General features: G+C 38.2%; 3 protein-coding genes across 3 annotated transcripts; 2 read left to right on the forward strand and 1 right to left on the reverse strand.

Moving 5' to 3' along the window:
- LOC131434382 (uncharacterized) lies at positions 1-572 on the reverse strand. Its single transcript, XM_058601050.1, has 2 exons — positions 467-572; positions 1-395 (listed from the first exon to the last, which is right to left on the reverse strand). The coding sequence occupies exons 1-2, from the start codon at positions 570-572 to the stop codon at positions 1-3; spliced, it is 501 nt and encodes a 166-aa protein (XP_058457033.1).
- Positions 573-7,159: 6,587 nt separating this feature from the next.
- LOC131434383 (uncharacterized) lies at positions 7,160-8,139 on the forward strand. Its single transcript, XM_058601051.1, has 2 exons — positions 7,160-7,298; positions 7,367-8,139. Exons 1-2 carry the CDS (start codon positions 7,160-7,162, stop codon positions 8,137-8,139), a joined length of 912 nt encoding a protein of 303 aa, XP_058457034.1.
- A 3,952-nt stretch (positions 8,140-12,091) lies between these two features.
- On the forward strand, positions 12,092-12,866 carry LOC131434384 (uncharacterized). Its single transcript, XM_058601052.1, has 2 exons — positions 12,092-12,242; positions 12,307-12,866. The coding sequence occupies exons 1-2, from the start codon at positions 12,092-12,094 to the stop codon at positions 12,864-12,866; spliced, it is 711 nt and encodes a 236-aa protein (XP_058457035.1).
- Positions 12,867-18,011: the final 5,145 nt, after the last annotated feature.

The following is an 18,011-nucleotide window of genomic DNA, read 5'->3' on the forward strand; positions in this document are numbered from 1 at the left end:
CTAAGTACCGAACCAGCCAAGTTTTTGCAATAACAGGTCACCAACAGTCAGAGCACATCGCTTTCGTAGCTCAGTTCCTCCACAGTCGAGCATCCGGTGCGCATTCTCACCCTCGTCGTAGGCAATGACTCGTAGCAAAGGATTATTCCTGATCGAGACCTCAGCTTCACATATCAGCTTGTCCCGACATTCTTTTTCCGGTTCAATGTTCAACAAATCCAACATCGCATTGGTCCAACGGTTTAGCTCTGCCGTACTTCTCGCATTGGCTTTATTTTTCAACAGTTGAATATCGGAGAAAGAATATACTACAAAAGCTCCAAAAAGAAGTGCCGTTTTCAGTACTATCACAACAAAGGCAGCAATCGGCCAGCCCCACGCATGAGGGTACACCACTGGAACGAGTGAAAAACGATATTCGTGTCATATCACCGAACCATACGCAAATTTATTTGTCTTACCCTACCAGCGTCAAAATACGGTGAAAATGGGGATTGCCGAGAAGAGGACTCCGATTGAGCTCCTGCGATGCCCGAAACAGCAAATGTCATTAAAGTTGTTAGGTTCGACATTGGAGTAAGATAGTGAAATAAAGAAAGCTAAATCGATGGTGGAATATTTCTATTTATACTGATCAGGAAGAGATCATCATTATTTCTCTCTTAACAGTATCATGCTAATTGATATTAATGTTTTCAATTATGGCTTGGATATGCAATAGTTATTCAACCATACGAAATCAACCAGAAGCTGTTAGTTTCGTCTTCGTTTCAGACCTGAATCTAGACATAATCTCTTGATGGCTTATAGATGATCGAATATTGTGATAACGGTTTGCGAGTATGGGAAAAATATTGTAAATTAGACCCTCATTTGGCAGTGTTCTCATTTGCCGTGATTGTACACTCTACACACTAATACAAAAGGTGATTTTATTGCTGGTTTCTTTTTGACAGATCACGTATGAATCGTGTCTTGTGTCATTGTCCAACTTGTTCAGTTTTATCTATAATTTAACCATGAATCGTCATGAATGGGCGCTTGGAGGAAAATTCACTTTTTTATCGAAAAATTGCATTCGACGACGAAGCTCATTTCTGGTTGGACCTGGATTTCTAACGCGTGGAAGAAAAGCTCAAGGAGTCAAACCCAAAAAGCATCATTTTTATGATTTATGACCCTTTACGGGACGCACGCTCAATTAGGTATAGAAAGCGGATTCACAACAAAATTTGCCTTCACCCAAAATGTGCCTTAAGCCGTGGCCCTGGCGAGCATTCGAAAATCTCGCCCAACGCATGTCGCTGTCTGTCATTGAGCTCATGAGAAGCTTGTTTTCCCTCCTTCTGAATTTTTCCTATGCTTAGAGGACGATCAAAATCCGTTTGGCAACTAATGTTTATTCTCTCCGACATTTGTTTTCAACTTTTAGTATTGTCTTCAACAATCTATGCAATTTGGTATTTTCAATTCTCTTCCAAATTTTTCTTGGAATTGGATTCTTAGTGTCAGTAGAATTGCAGTACCAGCCATGTACGCTATGAATCGGCTGCGAGGTCTGTTGAAACAGAAGGTCAAATTCCACAAAAGGAATGTAAATCCAAAGTTGTTACCAAATTGCAAAGGGTTTTTGCAAAGTGATATTACTGCAATAAAAAATCTTGCACTAGTTTCTATGGTGATCTAGTTCCTGTATGCAGAGACATCTCTTGAAAAAATCCCGCATTATCAACTAGCGCACCTGGTAGATATTTTCCAACCGCTTTTGTTTGGTAAAGGCATATTCTAGTTCTAGATGCATAATTTATGTCAGTTTTAAAATTTAAATATTATAACAACAAAAACTGGCAGCCCCAACAGCGTTTTTCTCGTGTTTCAAAAATACAAAAAATGAAACGGCAGCGTATGCCAGTTTTAAATTTGACAGTAGAACTGTTCGAATAAATAAAACTAAAACGGATTGCTGGAGATACGTTTGTTCCAGTTTCAGTTCTATTATAGACCACCCATATAAACCTTCCAGCTGCTGAATTTGCTCTTAGGGCACGTTCAGGAGTGTTCTAATTCTACACGCTTAAAAATAGTTACTCAAAAATGAGTAAGATCTCACTCATCTACAGAAAAAGTGGAACAACTCTAATTTAGAGTAACTCCGAAGTTACTCAAATTTGAGTTCTTCCACTGGAAACGATATTTGGGTAAAATCTACTCATTTACTGAGTAATACTTTATTCGTACATGTACAAAAATAGAGTAACTATCACTCAAATTTTGTGTGAAATTTTATTTCACATATACCAAATTTGCAAAAAAAAATGCTCCTTTTCTGAGTGTATTGTATTACAATGTTAAATAATTGAACTCAATACTATATCAAGTGGTGGTCGCTTGGAGTAGTGTGTTATGCTCAGGCACCAATCATACACTTATTCCTCATAAAATTTTCATTAATGACATTTGAGCATATTCGTTTCCATTCTAAAGCACAACACGAAGCTGATCATTCCGGTTTTTGCAGACACAACACCGTTTGTGTTGATCGACTCACCCTCGAAATACGCGTCTCACTAACAAAAAATACAACCTGTCGCTACAAATGGTTATTACAACTTTTAGACTTATCGCGAATGCGAATAGTAACTAGAAAACGAGATTTTGCGTTAAACTCAAATTAAGAGTAGGAGTTACTCAATATCATTGATGATAACTACTCAATTTTTGACGTTTTCATGTATCATTTGAAAATGAGTAACTAGTACTCAAACTTTGAGTAACTTTTTCTAAGCGTGTAGATGCATAATTTATGTCAGTTACAAAATTTAAATCTGAATTTCATAACAAGAAAAACTGGCAGCCCCAGCAGTGTTTTACTCGTGTTTCAAATATACAACAAATAGAACGGCATCGTAGACCAGTTTTAAATTTGACAGAAGAACTGGTCGAATAAATAAAATTAGTTTCTGCTCTATTATAGATTCCCCATATGAACCTTCCAGTTGCTGAATTTGCTCTATTAGGTTGTATTTTAACTTTCAGTTAACATTTGACAGTCGAACAGTTATGTTGTCGTTATCACAAAATAACCCTGCTCGAAAGCATGGTTACCAACATTATCAGATCCGAGTGAATGCCGAATCAATTCCAAATCGTCGAGAAATTTTCATTCGGAATTCCATGTGGAAATCATTATGAATACCGAAAAAATTCCAACTCCAGTGCAACAACCGATTCCGAATGAATTTCGCCTCCAACCGGTTGGTTCGGAAAGCTGTCGGAATTGAGCGTGAAGATGCGGGCTGAATTGTCAATTCGTTTTCTTTTTATTCTTTGCCGATTTTGCACGCTTTCGTGCTGATTTTCAGTTTATTTTTAAATAAAAACATTATATAACTGAATATATAAATTCAAATCTTCAAGTTTTTCGGATATACGGAACTAGTAGATAACTATTTCTTCTTAGAGTACCAGCAAAAACGTTTGAAATTCGCTGGAAATTAACGAAAAGACCTACCTTGTTAGCATCATCCATTCCTTAGCTGGAGTGCAGTGAAATGGTGTAAGCAGCAGAGATGCCTGATAAAAATTTCAAATATCTTCAGACAGGGCTGCAAAAGTCTTTATATATAAAAAAAAAACTCCGCAGTTAGCAAGTACAGGGTCCGCCATGTAACTTTTTTTTAAATGCTATAAAACACAAACGGTTCATCCGATTTCAAAATTTATTTTTTCATATTAAAGTACAATCCTTTTGGTTAATTGTGGAATATAATTTTACTCAAATGGCTGCCTCGGCTGGCCTTGCAGTACGCCATACGGTCGGTTCAGTTTTTTAGTACATTTTCGATTGTATGCAGTTTTATTTCAGCTATGGCTGCACGAATGTTGTCCTTCAAGGCTTGAATTGTCTCTGACTTGTCCACATAACAATTATCTTTGACAGCCCCTCAAAGATAATAGTCTAACGGTGTCAAATCATAGCTCCGAGGCGGCCAAACGACATCCGAATTTCGACTGATAATTCGATCTTCGTAGACTGTGCGCAGTAGATCGATCGTAGCGTTGGCTATGTCTTGTTGGAGCCAAATGGTGTCCAAGTCTTCCTCTTCAAGTAACGGGAAGAACCAATCGCTAATCGCCATTGACCGTGGCAGCGGCTTCTGCCTCATTTTCGAAGATAAATGGCCCAATGATGCCGCCAGACCAAAATCCGCACCAAACCGTCACTCTCTGAGGATGCATCGGCTTCTCCATGATAGCCCGCCGAGATGATAATGTGTCTCATGCGAGAAGATGATTTTTTGGCAAAAATCGGCGTCTTCTTCAAGCTGATCGCAAGCCCAGTTGGCACTATTTTCACGCGTTCCTCAAGCGTATACACAACCATTTTGGTTCAGCGGAAAGATAAAACTAAGTTTCTGTCAAATCAGAAGTGACATTAAGGTTACCAATGTCGCTAGTTAAAAAAAAGTTAGATGGCGGACCCTGTATGTCTTTATTTCTCTATAAAGTATGAAACGCTAAACTGAGGTCCCGGCAATTTCAAAAGTCTGTAAATGTTGACGAAAGTCTGCAAAAAACTAGATTTTCAAAAGTCTGCACAACAAACACAAGACAAATCTGCAGATCTGGCATCTCTGGGTGTAAGTCGCCTAGCTTCTACACTAACACTAACACATTCATAAAATTAGCGAAATATCAATGTCATTTACAATGTCACTGTCAATCGGGTAGATCGAGGACCCAAAAACGAGAAGTCGATTAAAAATTCATTGCTCATTTCGTCATTTCGATAATGTGTGTATCTTTGACCTTTCGCTATCTTTTCTCCGACACTGAAAAAAATCTTGCAAAAATAATTATAATTTCAGTTCTAAAAAAAATTCTGTGTAAAAGAGATATCCCAATAGAAAGTATCAATACATTGTTAAACGGCGTAAGTTTTTCTCGAAGTTCTTGTAACATTTTCTGTATTGCAATGATTATATCACTTGATATCATTTTATTTTCAGTGCAAAATAAACCCAAATAACTTTCCATCCGTCATACTTTGAAATGGGCTGTAGTTTTAGTTAAATTCACCTCTCGACAAAGAATAACTGCTCGACTGTCAAACTAAAAGTAAAATATTAAAGAACCCACAATATCGAAATGACGGAATGAGCAATGAATTCTTACTCGACTGCATAATTTTTTAGTCGGTTCAGTGCTAGAATTTTCACCTGCTCGACCAACCCGATTGACAGTGACATTATAAATGTCATTGAATATTCGCTCATTTTATGAATGTGTTAGTGTAAAATTTAGGCGACTCAAGCCATTTCACTACACTCAAGCTAGAGGAATGGATGATGCTGACTAAGGTAGACCGTTTTGTTAATTTCCAGCGAAGTTCAACAGTTTATGTTGGGATTTCCACATAGAATTTCGAATGAAAATTTCTCGCCGATTCGGAATTGATTCGGAATCCTTTCGGTTCTGATAATGTGGGAAGCTTTAATCAGAAGTAAATTGTAAGGTATAAAAGGACTAAGCCTATGCACAACGCTGTGATGGATATTTGCTCTAAAATGATAGGCTGTCGTATAATTTAAAACTGTCAAAAATTATAATTCGAGCTTGGTGATCGTAACGCGAAGATTTAAAATCGGTTCTACATTTGTCTGTTAATGTATTGGTGTTATGTCAGCTCACTGTGATGTTTTAAATCAGAATGAAACAAACAAAATAAATGATATTGAAAACGATATATGTAGAGTTTTGTCACGAACTTCTAGAGAAAATTTCTCGATGATAGTGAGCTACAGGGCTTTTAAATGATACTGTATTATTCAGTGCAAAACATTTCCTGATTATTTTGACAGATTCTGGAATGTCATTTGACGCTTTGACATTTCGCCTGTCAGATCTTGCTACCCACACTCACGTAAGAAATTTAAAACAGTGTTTTTTCGTGTTTCAAATTTTCATTAATTTGAAACAAATTCGTCGAGCAGTTTTTAATCTGTTCCAAATTTGTGCTCGAAAAATAGAACTAGATCTCAGCGTATGCAACAAAATAACGAAATTAGCACGGAAACCTACAAACGTAAAAATCCCTACCCGTTTTTAGTGCACAAAACACTCTTTTATACTCTCTGTTTAATTGCTCTTCGCAATCAAAGAATGTTCCTTGCACGGAAAACACTCACACGAAACGTTAAGAACCTAAAATTAACAGTTCACTTCAACAAGCTGTGGCTCTTGTATTGTTTGATTCCCAATGAATGGGGATCAAATTTCTTACGTTTCAAGTAAGGTGGATCGAATGTAGTATTTGAAATATGATATGATATTTATAAGTATTTATTTATTAGTCTACATCGAATAAATATTACACTCTAAATTTCAGTCTTCGAAATCATTTATCTTAAATTAATAAACTTAATTAGTACTTATCCCCACTTTCCAAACCACTTATGATGGGCCGGTGATCTGCAAAACAAAGAACAAACAGTAAAGTTTCTTTTTAAAACAGTGATGATAATACACCGATTTTACCCATAGCTTTCGACATAGCCATCGATCACCGTCGGGCCGTGATTGACGTCCGCATCGTGTTTGAAGCCATACATTCCTTGAATAGCGGTAGTAGCAAAACTGAAAAACAGTGCCGCTCCAGTTACTAACCCTTTGAGAAGCATCATGACGGGGAACTGCCACGTGCGATACCCTACAGGAGAAGATTTAAAATCCCTTGTTTTGGTAAAAAAAAAATTAACCGTTTAAATTGATCGTTTTCACTCACACATTTGGGCATAGTATACCGGATCATATCGGGCTGACTCCGCCCCAAGAGCTCTTGATTCCGTTCGATCTTCGTTTATGCTGTAGCACACATTTACCATGCAGTATAGAACTAGAACGATTCGCCAATTGGGAACTTTCACTCGCTGTCTACTGATCATTTTGATGGTCTTTTTTAAACTAGACTAAAAGCGAAGTCAGTTCACACTTTCGATTTTATAGCCCTTGTTGCAGCGAGCGATACAATTCATTAGCTCCAATTAGCGTCGAGGAAAATCGAAAACATCGGAAATGTTATATACGTATAAATAGCATAGTTAAAGACTTCCGCTCGATTTAGTAGATCGATACCCATTAAAGTGAGTATTTCGTGACGATGAACAGAATAGTGAGGGCACTAGTTTTTGTGTCGATCGTGTTAAATGTAGTGATAGCGGAAACAGCTGTGCAACTAGCCGATGGTAAACCGAAGGATCAGGACCAGGCTCGTCAAGCTATTGTTCCACCGGGTAGATGTAAGCTTCGAAAGTTAGATAAAATAGATCACGTCAAACGATCATCAAAAACATTTCTCCTCCGACAGGGTGGCCCTATGGATGGGGTTGGGGTTGGGGCTGGGGTATTGCCGTATTTGTGCTGGCTATCGTGAAAGGATCCATTCTACTTGGCATATTCGTTATCTGGGCGTTCTTCAGAAGTTTTGGCGGTCATAAGGGACATGGTTGCGCACCGATCATTATCCGAGAATCTCCACCACCTTTTGAACACATCCACGATTTTGAACACATCCATCATCATCCGTGGGAACGGTTGGCGGCTGGAAACGAATATCCTGTCCGAACGAAAAGATCGGCCGACTACATCGACTCTCAGCTCTACTGGACAGATATGGTGACCGATCTGGGTTTCAGTTTTCTCGGAGTACACTCGAGGGATTGCCGGAAGCGTTTCGTTTGCGAGGTCGATGTTCGCACGCGACACGATCCAATTATGGCATTCGCAATGCGTTTGTTTGGAAGGGACATTTTCCAGCGGTATCGATCGGTTGGCGATAAAATAGCCAACAGTTTCGGCGAGTGTGCGAAATTGTACAGCAAGTGTAAATTCAGTGGTCCCTCGATCACCTTCAATGTGATGGGCGGACAAACGGATCCCCTGCTGGATTATGATGATTCCTTGCCGGAACAGACGAATGAAGAACCAATTGAGGAAGCTGTCGGAGCAGTCAACACGGAAGAAAATGATGTAGAGGACGAAACAACTCAGGCGACTACGACTACAGCTGCAACTACCGTTCGGTCGAAAAAATATTCTCGCAAACGGAAGCGAATTTTTGCGTTTAGAAAATCGAATTAAGCGGCTGTAGAATACTTTATAATAATATGATATTTATTGAATACCTTTTTAAGAACTTTAAAAGTACAAAACATTAAAAAATGGAAGCCAACTGAACATCGAATACATTTTTTATGCACAAGCTTTTTTTCAGAACCGTTTGAAGAATCCGCAAAGATTTCTCCGATTCCCCGAAAAGAGTGAGGGAGAATTTACAATCTCAGAACAAACGGCCATTGTTGCAAAACGCAAAAGCAGCTTTTTTCGCAATCGTTGAACAGACAAATTTTTCTAAACAAACTGATGTTTTTTTCCTGAAGATTCATCGAGCAGTAGCGGAGGAAATTGCTTGAGCGTTTTTCTACAATGGCTGTTTCCTGAAATTGTAAATACAACCCTAACAAATACAGGGTGATTGAAAGGCGAAGCATTTGTTTCTGAACAAAATGTATGAAAAAAACATTTTTATTTATTTTCATTTCGATTATAATTGATTTTGGTTCAAGAAGATGTGTTACAGTTATTGTTTGGAAATGATTTCGCGTAAATGGCCAATGAATCGGTCGATATGGCGGCGATTTTGCATGGTATGTTGTCTTTGAGTTGAGCTATGGTTCTTGGCTTATCGGTGTATATCTTGGACGTCTAATCGGGTGATCTCGGGGGCCAATCAAAATCATCGTTTTTCGATATGACTAGCCCGGGGAACAATGGTTGTTATAAATCAAATGGCATGTTGCACCGCCCTGTTGAAATCAGTAGCCATTGAAACTATTTTCAGTTTGAAGGAGGGGTTTTTAAAAGATGGGGAATGCGCAAACATTTTAAAGGAAAGTACGTCATCCACAACACAATATTGACACTGTGAAACAAATTCTGAGAAAGAAGTATGAATTGTCAAGTTATTTGCACCTGTAGACTCTATTGTTCATAGAACGTAATATTGAGAATTCTTCCAGGGGGGCAGATTGTTCAATATTACCATTGTGAACAATCCTACTAAATTTCTTGAAAATTTGCACATAAGACTCAGTTGTTTCATAAAATTATTTGCTAGTTTAAATCCATTTTGTCCCACTGTGCGTTGTTGAAAGCGAGTGCCGAAAAATAAAATCTGGTCCTCTCGGTAGAAACAGTCTGGCAAAATTTGGCATCATCTATGTTAACAAAAGTAAGTTCCATTTGCTTCTTAACATCTCGTCTTCAACTATGGACTGTCCCAGAAAGTATGGACGCACTTTGATTTCGCTGTAAATAATTCACAAGTGTTAGATATTCAATTTTTTTCGATATACTGATAATATTAGACTACAACAACAGAATATTATTCCCTACATTTGCTACATAGCCATTGTAGACTAGCTGGCGCACTTTCTTGCGAACGTTCCTCATTAAATTCCGTACAGACTTCTTGGTGACAAGTTCCTATCTTTTTCGAACTGTTGAATGGTTTCGGCTGCCGAGTCATGTTTCCTAAGATGTGCCTTTGTTAATGCCCAAAATTCCTCAATTGGTCGAAGTTGTAGGCAATTTGGTGGATTCATGTCTTTTGGGACGAAAGGGACATTTTTGGAAGTATACCATTCTACCGTTGATTTCGAGTAGTGGCAAAAAGCAAGATCTGGCCAGAAGACAACAGGATCCTTGTGGCTTCGAATCATGGGTAGAAGTCGTTTTCGTAAACATTCCTTGATGTATTCGCTGTTCATTGAAGCAGTGTTGATGAAGGGTTTCGAAATCTTACCGCAGCTACAAATTGTTTGTCAGACCATAGCTTTCTTACCAAAATTTTCGACTTCAATCGATGTCTCGGACTGGTTTAACACCTGCCAATCTCGCACCGTATAATATTGTGGTCCCGGCAAGGATTTGTAATCGAGTTTCACGTAGGTTTCGTCGTCCATGATTATGCAGTTCAAAATTCCAGCAAGAATCGTATTGTACAGCTTTCGAACCCTCGGCCTGATCGATGCCTCTTGTTTCGGACTACGTTTTGGTTGTTTCTGCTTCTTAATGGTTCGAAGATTCAAACGTTCTTTAGCACGAAGAACATTTGACTTCGAAGTACCCACGTTTTTGGCCACATCCCGAACTGAAACCTCCTTCTTTTACTCGAACGTCTTCAGTATACGTTTATCCAACTGAGGGTTAGCAGGACATTTTTTTCGACCCGTTTTCGGTTTATCCTCAAAGGTGTTATCCTCACCGAACTTCCTGATTGCATTTCGCACGGCTTTTTCACTTACTCCTTCCATTTTTGCTATCTTTCTCAGTGACAGTCCGCGTTCTGTGCACCATTTGTTCACAATAAACGTATACTAAAGGCGTACGAGCAAAAGAAGAAGGTTTCAGTTCGGGATGTTTGTTGGCCACATCCCGAACTGAAACCTTCTATGGGCACTTCGAAATCAAATGTTCTTCGTGCTAAAGAACGTTTGAATCTTCGAACCAATAAGAAGCAGAAACAACCAAAACGTAGTCCGAAACAAGAAGCATCGATCAGGCCGAGGGTTCGAAAGCTGTACAATACGATTCTTGCTGGAATTTTGAACTGCATAATCATGGACGACGAAACCTACGTGAAACTCGATTACAAATCCTTGCCGGGACCACAATATTATACGGTGCGAGATTGGCAGGTGTTAAACCAGTCCGAGACATCGATTGAAGTCGAAAAATTTGGTCAAGCAAGCAATTTGTAGCTGCGGTAAGATTTCGAAACCCTTCATCACCACTGCTTAAATGAACAGCGAATACATCAAGGAATGTTTACAAAAACGACTTCTACCCATGATTCGAAGCCACAAGGATCCTGTTGTCTTCTGGCCAGATCTTGCTTTTTGCCACTACTCGAAATCAACGGTAGAATGGTATACTACCAAAAATGTCACTTTCGTCCCAAAAGACATGAATTCACCAAATTGCCCACAACTTCGACTAATTGAGGAATTTTGGGCATTACCGAAGGAACATCTTAGGAAACATGTCTTGGAAGCCGAAACAATTCAACAGTTCGAAAAAGATTGGAAAAAAGTGTCAAAACTTGTCGCCAAGAAGTCTGTACGGAATTTAATATGGAACGTTCGCAAGAAGGTGAGCCAGCGTTTGAAAACCTTGCGAGAATCATGCTTTTTTCTTGTCATTTTGTTTCTGGAGTCGGGCATTATCGAGCCTATTATTGCGATTCACCGATTTGGTGACGAAAGACTTAGACATTGCCATGTATTTGATAACAGCTGCTTGAGATAATTTATTGTTTATTTTTTATATGGAAGCGCAACCACACATTCATATATTCAAGATGTAATTGAACAGCTATCCGAACAACTTCCAACGATGGTTCTTTTCAATATTTAATACTGATATGGCTTCAAATAAATATATTATATGATTGTAATCATTATATCTTGCTAGCTATTGTTCATTTAGTCTAACTCAATGTTGTTACATCAGGTTGCTTCACTGGTTAAAATAAATAGAATGTAATAGCATTGCATAACAAATTTCATTCGCCGGACTTCCGAAGTTTCCTACAAAAAAAACGCCAAACAGTCGCAAATCAGTCCTGCCCGTCGAATGCGATCAACAGTTGAAGCCTATTTTGTGCAACGTCATTTCCACGATCCTCGATAGTGAAAGAATTTCACTCGGAAAAATATCGGGTGAATAATAATCGAAAGTGCGACATATTACCGAACAAATGCCGAACCAGGTGCTAATTACCGCAGTTGTGATGAAACATCGCATTCATGCTGCAATTGCCGCTATTTGAAAAGCGCCAAACTAGATCATTGGGCGGGTTATTGGATAATCGGTGAGATGACACTTCCAGTACGGAAGTGCGATGGTGACTGTTTATTTGAGTAAGTAATTAGCAACTGGAGTTGAGTTAAGCCACGGGTTTAAAGTCTAGTTCAAGCTCGTGGTCGATTGGGTTTTGTTTGGGTACTCAAGTGTCAGTATAGTTGGGAAGATGGTCTGCTCTGGAAGGTTGATATTTCTCACGATTGTGATCATGGGAACCGTTGAAGTAGGCAAAGGCTCGGAACAAATACCGGAAAGGACAGAAGTCCAGGGAAGACAAACAACACCGGATAGTTATTGGTACAATGATGTTTATTACTGTAAGTGTTAGATAAATAGTGGTTGTTTGTGACTAGAGAGTTTACTAGATTCATTTCGTTCCAGGGTGGCCATGGTTCAGTGACCTCGCAACGGTGGTCATGATCAAATTGAAGATCGCAATTGGAATGGCGGCAATTTACGCGTTTGGTGATGGCTATTACTGGTCCAAAGCAAAGACTGAACAGCCAGAAGTCAGCAGTTGGAACACGGAATCTTGGCATCATTTCAAGCATCATCCCTTGTCGTTTCTTAAGGGTTGGGGACGTCGAAAACGAGATCTCATGGAGGATGATGAAAGTGGTACGCCATTGGATCGGTACAAATTTGCGGAGTTTCTGTTCGATGCTTTCGGGATATACGATGAAGACTGCAGACGACGAACCGTCTGTGAATTGGACTTTGAAATTAGTAGCAATTCGAAGGTGGAAAACAGGATCAAGCAGTATAAATTCGATCTGTTTAGGAAATATCGAGGGAAGCCACCCAAGAGCAAGGGAGACTGTGAACGAATGTATGGTAGTTGTAAGATAATGTTAGAAAATGATTATTCACATTTAAACAGTATAGACGATGAAAAAGAAATAAAGGAAACAACTTATCGGCAACCACGTGAATTGCTGTAGTATAAAAAAGCATTTTTTTTATTGAAACATTTCAAGATTGATCTGTGTTGCCGTTTCACTGAAATCACCTACCGACAAGGATGGCTTTTATCGTATCAAAGAACGTTCGCTGGCAACTCTTCAACGATTGAATTAGTGCCATCAAAGAGAGTTGGAAATCATCGCAACAACAAAAACCCGGCATGGCTCATTTAACATAGAATCGACACCAGTGCGAGAGCGAATTTCTCTCGATGACATTTCTGAGAATCAAAGGTTGGCACGCCGCTGTGGGGATCTTCTCTGAAGCAACAAACGGTCGCTTATTCTCGTTTCGCGATCCGATTCTATACAGGCAGTTGATAATTGCGATAGAATCATTTCACTATTGCTGCTTATTCTAACTATGTGCATATAATCTTTGTATAAGTTGTGTCTATGAAAATGTATGTGAATGCTCCACACAAGAGTTTTGAAATATTGCAACCTAGTACGGGAATCATCAAATTGAATCATCGACTCGATTTTCTGCGATAATTGTCAACTTGCGATTCTCTCTTGGGAAATTCCACACAACAACGATCATTATCAGACTGTAATTTTTTTAAGGGCCGAGAAATACTCAGAGTATGAAGTGGAGCGAAGGAATGTAGAAAAATTCTCTCGCGGTTCATGCATTGAGAGACTCGAGTTCTCGTAGCATCTTCTACCGGATTGAAAAAGTTGTATACAATATAGATAGCAATATAGCAGCTTCTGTGAAATTTTCGGCAATCACCAACATTGCCTACCGAATAGTGATCCTAAAAATAATACATGGCATTTTGTGTTATTTTTAGGACTTATAAAGACTGTTCCAGAAAATATGGCGGAACCCAAAAACCGCTGCCATTTCGCAATGGTTCAGAATCTGTCAATTTTTATGGCTGCGTCCTGTTGTTTACACTCTGCTCTAACCACTTGTGCAGTTGTTTATTCGTTTTCATTAGTTTGTTTCGAAATGCGTGGACTTTTGGCAGAACAACGTCGAAAAATTGTGTACAATTGGTGCACAGAACGCGGACTATCACTGAGAAATATAGCAAAAATGGAAGGAGTAAGTAAAAAGCCGTGCGAAATGCAATCAGGAAGTTCGATGAGGATGACAGCTTTGAGGATAAACCGAAAACGAGTCGAAAAAAAGGTCCTGCTACGCCTCAGTTGTATAAACGTATACTGAAGGCGCTCGAACAATAGAAGGAGGTTTCCGTTCGGGATGTGGTTAAAAAAAGTGGGCACTTCGAAGTCAAATGTTCTTCGTGCTAAAGAACGTTTGAATATTCGAACCTTCAAGAAGCAGAAACAACCAAAATGTAGTCCGAAACAATACGATTCTTACTGGAAAATTGAACTGCATAATCATGGACGACGAAACCTACGTGAAACTCGATTACTAATCCTTGCCGGGACCGCAATATTATTCGGTGCGAGAAGGGCAAGTGTTAAACCAGTCCGAGACATCGATTGAAGTCGACAAATTTGGTAAGAAAGCTATGGTCTGGCAAGCAATTTGTAGCTGCGGTAAGATTTCGAAACTCTTCATTACCACTGCTTCAATGAACAGCGAAATATACATCAAGAAATGTTTACAAAAATGACTTCTACCCATGATTCGAAGCCACAAGGATCCTGTTGTCTTTCCGCCAGATCTTATTTCTTGCCACTACTCGAAATCAACGGTAGAATGGTATACTACCAAAAATGTCACTTTCGTCCCAAAAGACATGAATTCACCAAATTGCCCACAACTTCGACCAATTGAGGAATTTTAGGCATTAACGAAGGCACATCTTAGGAAACATGTCTCGGCAGCCGAAACCATTCAACAGTTCGAAAAAGATTGGAAAAAAGTGTCAAGACTTGCCGCCAAGAAGTCTATACGGAATTTAATGAGGAACGTTCGCAAGAAGGTGCGCCAGCTAGTCTACAATGGCTAACTAGCAAATGTTGAGAATAATATTCTGTTGTTGTAGTCTAATATTATCAGTATATCGAATAAAATTTGAATATCTTACACTTGTGAATTATTTACAGTGAAATCAAAGTGCGTCCATACTTTCTGGGGCAATCTTTATGATACTGATATGATCCATATTTTTATAAACAAAATAGTAAAGAACCGCCATTAGTCTATTTTTCATATACTTTTCACACACATTTGTTCCAGTTTTATCACGTATTTTTCATATAAAATTTCAAGCTGTTGAGCATTGCTCTAAATTGAAATTTTTTTAACAGTAATTTTCAGTGGTATGAAATTGTGTGTCCTTCTGTGATTCCAGATTTGGAATCATCCAACCAAGCTAGAGCAATCTGAAAATACGTTTTATCCGTACAAATGCCAAAGTGGAAAGAGTTCAAGTCAGCTTGAGAACCGCTTACTACGATTCAATAATGAACGTGGTATCACCATGGATACAAACAACACATTGCCATGGGTACAAGCATCATAATACCATAGATACAACCTCGTGCTATTTCTAGGGCTATACTGTTCTTACTAGTTTGCTTCTAACGAATGTCTAGATATTAACAATTTGGTTTCAACAAGTATTGAAGCGAAAGGCTCATGCCACTTGTTTGTCTTTCTCGTGTTCGGACGACGGTGAGCGACATTCCATTTTCAAGTTGGGTAGGCAAAAAAATGTGAAATATGACATTACCACAAAAACCTGATTTAGCGACTAAAACCACTATAATTATTTTATATTTTCGCCTAATTCGCCTAGTTCCACATTAAGAACTGATTCACATTTCTTGAAAATTGAACTAATTTTCAAAAAACAGCCGAAAACACTTCTGATATGCCATATATTCACTACTCCGTTCCTAATTTCATCTCAATAGATCGCTGGTCCTATATTCATCGTATTATTTAGCGTTTGCGATAGCAATCTAAACAAAATATTGCAGTATTCCACTCTCAAGTTCAGTTAAGGGCAAATTCTCATGTCATATTTTTGAAGATTTTTATTGCTTAGTGGGTAATTTTAGAAGTTTTCAATCGTTGAATAAACAAGTGAAAAGTGAACATGAATAATTATGAAGTCATCCAACATTTAACAGGTGTGTGATTATGTGAAATAGTGATCATGTTTTCAGACGAATCAAACAGTAAATATCCAGAAACATGACGTACTGTCAAATTCGAGACGAAAATGTTTCCTGAATTGGAAAGTAAATTAATTTTTCAATGGAAAAACCGATCGCTTAAGGATTTAAAACCATTTTTTCAATGGGAAAATGAGATAGAGGCCTAAGTAAACATTTTAAAATGTTTTCCTAGTGTTGTTCAGGTGCGCTGAAAAATTTAGGATTCCATACCCGGTGAAAAGTGAACGGCGACCCTAGTGAAAAATGATTGGCCAATACGTTTCCTGGTGAATACAAAACAATACACATGTGGCATCAGGCGACTATCACCGGCATGGAACAACAACATTAATTGTAAGCAATTCATATGAAGAAACACAATGTTAAGTTGACGGAACATTTTGATATCCAGTACGTGAGTAATATCCGGCTAAAAATATTATTAAATTAATATTGACGTCGACCGAAGTTGATTGATCGTCTGAATCGTATTTAATGCAGGCATTTCCTGATGAAAACAAACCAATCTCATTAGCATTTGTGGTTGTAAGTGACCTGTCAGAGAGCCTTATAAGATTCATGAGAATGAAATGGAATTAGAAGCTCGGGCGAAATAGGAAGCCGTTACCCTACATAGACTGTGTGTTTCCTGCAATTTTTTATTCAATATATAGCTGATAGCTATCGAACGTACAACAGTCTAACAGTACAGTTACTAAAGAACGGGAGCGGGTCATTTTTCCGTAAATCATTTCACCGAAAATCGATTCACAGAATGAGTAATTTCGTTGAAAGAGTAATTCCACCGTGAGGAATTTTCAACTGAATTTTTTTTACAGAGTATAAATATCATAATATAAATATAAATATACATATAAATCAATTCCAATACAATATGAAGGGGTGGGTAGGGTTTAAAACTGTTGAAAAATAATTTATTTTTTCTTTGTATTTTTTTATAATAAAACATTTCAAGAATATTTTGTCGAATGTTCAAGCTTATCGGAACAAAACTCTGGAAGTTATGGGTCTCTGTCTCTATCTTTTCGTATCTCATGCTGCGAAAAGGCAAGAGCTCGGTTCATAGGTCCAAGAGTTCTGCTTTGATTTGACAAAACATTCTTGAAAATGAAACACGATTTCGTTTCATTTGATTTTATTGACAATAAACTTTGAACGCGTTTTATTAAAAGCACATTTTAAAAGTCCGTGTCCATCGTCATTTAAAACCAACTTCATCAATTATTTTCAAATTTTGCCCAAACTTTCTACATATGAAATACTCAGTCCCAACGTTTTCCTTTTCGTTCTCTGTTACTTTGGGGAGGTTTCACAGTTACAAAATGGCGGATTTTTTCGCTTAAAATCGGAGTTTTGATTTTAAACAACCACGAAAACAACAATAACAAAAAATGAAAAAGAATCAAATAAAAACGTTGCGGTCTAGAAAAACTATGTTGATTTGAACATTCAGGGGTTTTTGGTTTGTACGTAAAGTACATATTAAGTTTCGATTTCTTCGCGTTTCGCCTTCGACTCATCAGTGCTTAAAGCAGTTCAAATTAAACTGTTAGGCGGAGATGGCGGTTCATTATGTTGATTTGATTTTTTGACTTCTGAGAATTCTGCGCTGAGTAGACAGTGGACACCACAAATCATGATTTCTGTAAAGCGTCCTCGAAAATACTTCTTCGCCGACTTATTTCTCAATATTTGTCCAAGAGAAAATTACAAAATGTTGTTCGAATGATGCTTTGTATTATGCAAAATATTTGAATTTATTTTTTCTGAAAAAAAGGTCCAGAAAAAATCGCAAAAATGGTGTTTTTCTTTTTTCCGTTAGACACCACCCCCTTAAGACAACTGTACTATTTGGCGAAATGACCTTTTCGGTGTAATAGCTATCAGCGAGATGGCTTCCGGCGAAACGGCTTCCGACGAAATGGATTTCGACAAAACGACTCTGATCCACTAGAAACATGTAATCGAAAACAAAACATTTGTATCTTTCTTCAATAGCTATCACGCCGTTTT

Source organism: Malaya genurostris, chromosome 3, assembly GCF_030247185.1.
Source record: "Malaya genurostris strain Urasoe2022 chromosome 3, Malgen_1.1, whole genome shotgun sequence".
NCBI lineage: Eukaryota > Metazoa > Arthropoda > Insecta > Diptera > Culicidae > Malaya > Malaya genurostris.

What these genes read in the sequence shown, in the direction of transcription:
- LOC131434382 (XM_058601050.1), bottom strand. Translation starts at nt 572, where the DNA reads ATGTCGAACCTAACAACTTTAATGACATTTGCTGTTTCGGGCATCGCA. An exon ending in TTCACCGTATTTTGACGCTG is followed by an intron (nt 396 to 466) that starts GTAGGGTAAGAC and finishes CACTCGTTCCAG; the next exon opens with TGGTGTACCCTCATGCGTGG.
- LOC131434383 (XM_058601051.1), top strand. Translation starts at nt 7,160, where the DNA reads ATGAACAGAATAGTGAGGGCACTAGTTTTTGTGTCGATCGTGTTAAAT. An exon ending in TATTGTTCCACCGGGTAGAT is followed by an intron (nt 7,299 to 7,366) that starts GTAAGCTTCGAA and finishes CTCCTCCGACAG; the next exon opens with GGTGGCCCTATGGATGGGGT.
- LOC131434384 (XM_058601052.1), top strand. Translation starts at nt 12,092, where the DNA reads ATGGTCTGCTCTGGAAGGTTGATATTTCTCACGATTGTGATCATGGGA. An exon ending in GTACAATGATGTTTATTACT is followed by an intron (nt 12,243 to 12,306) that starts GTAAGTGTTAGA and finishes ATTTCGTTCCAG; the next exon opens with GGTGGCCATGGTTCAGTGAC.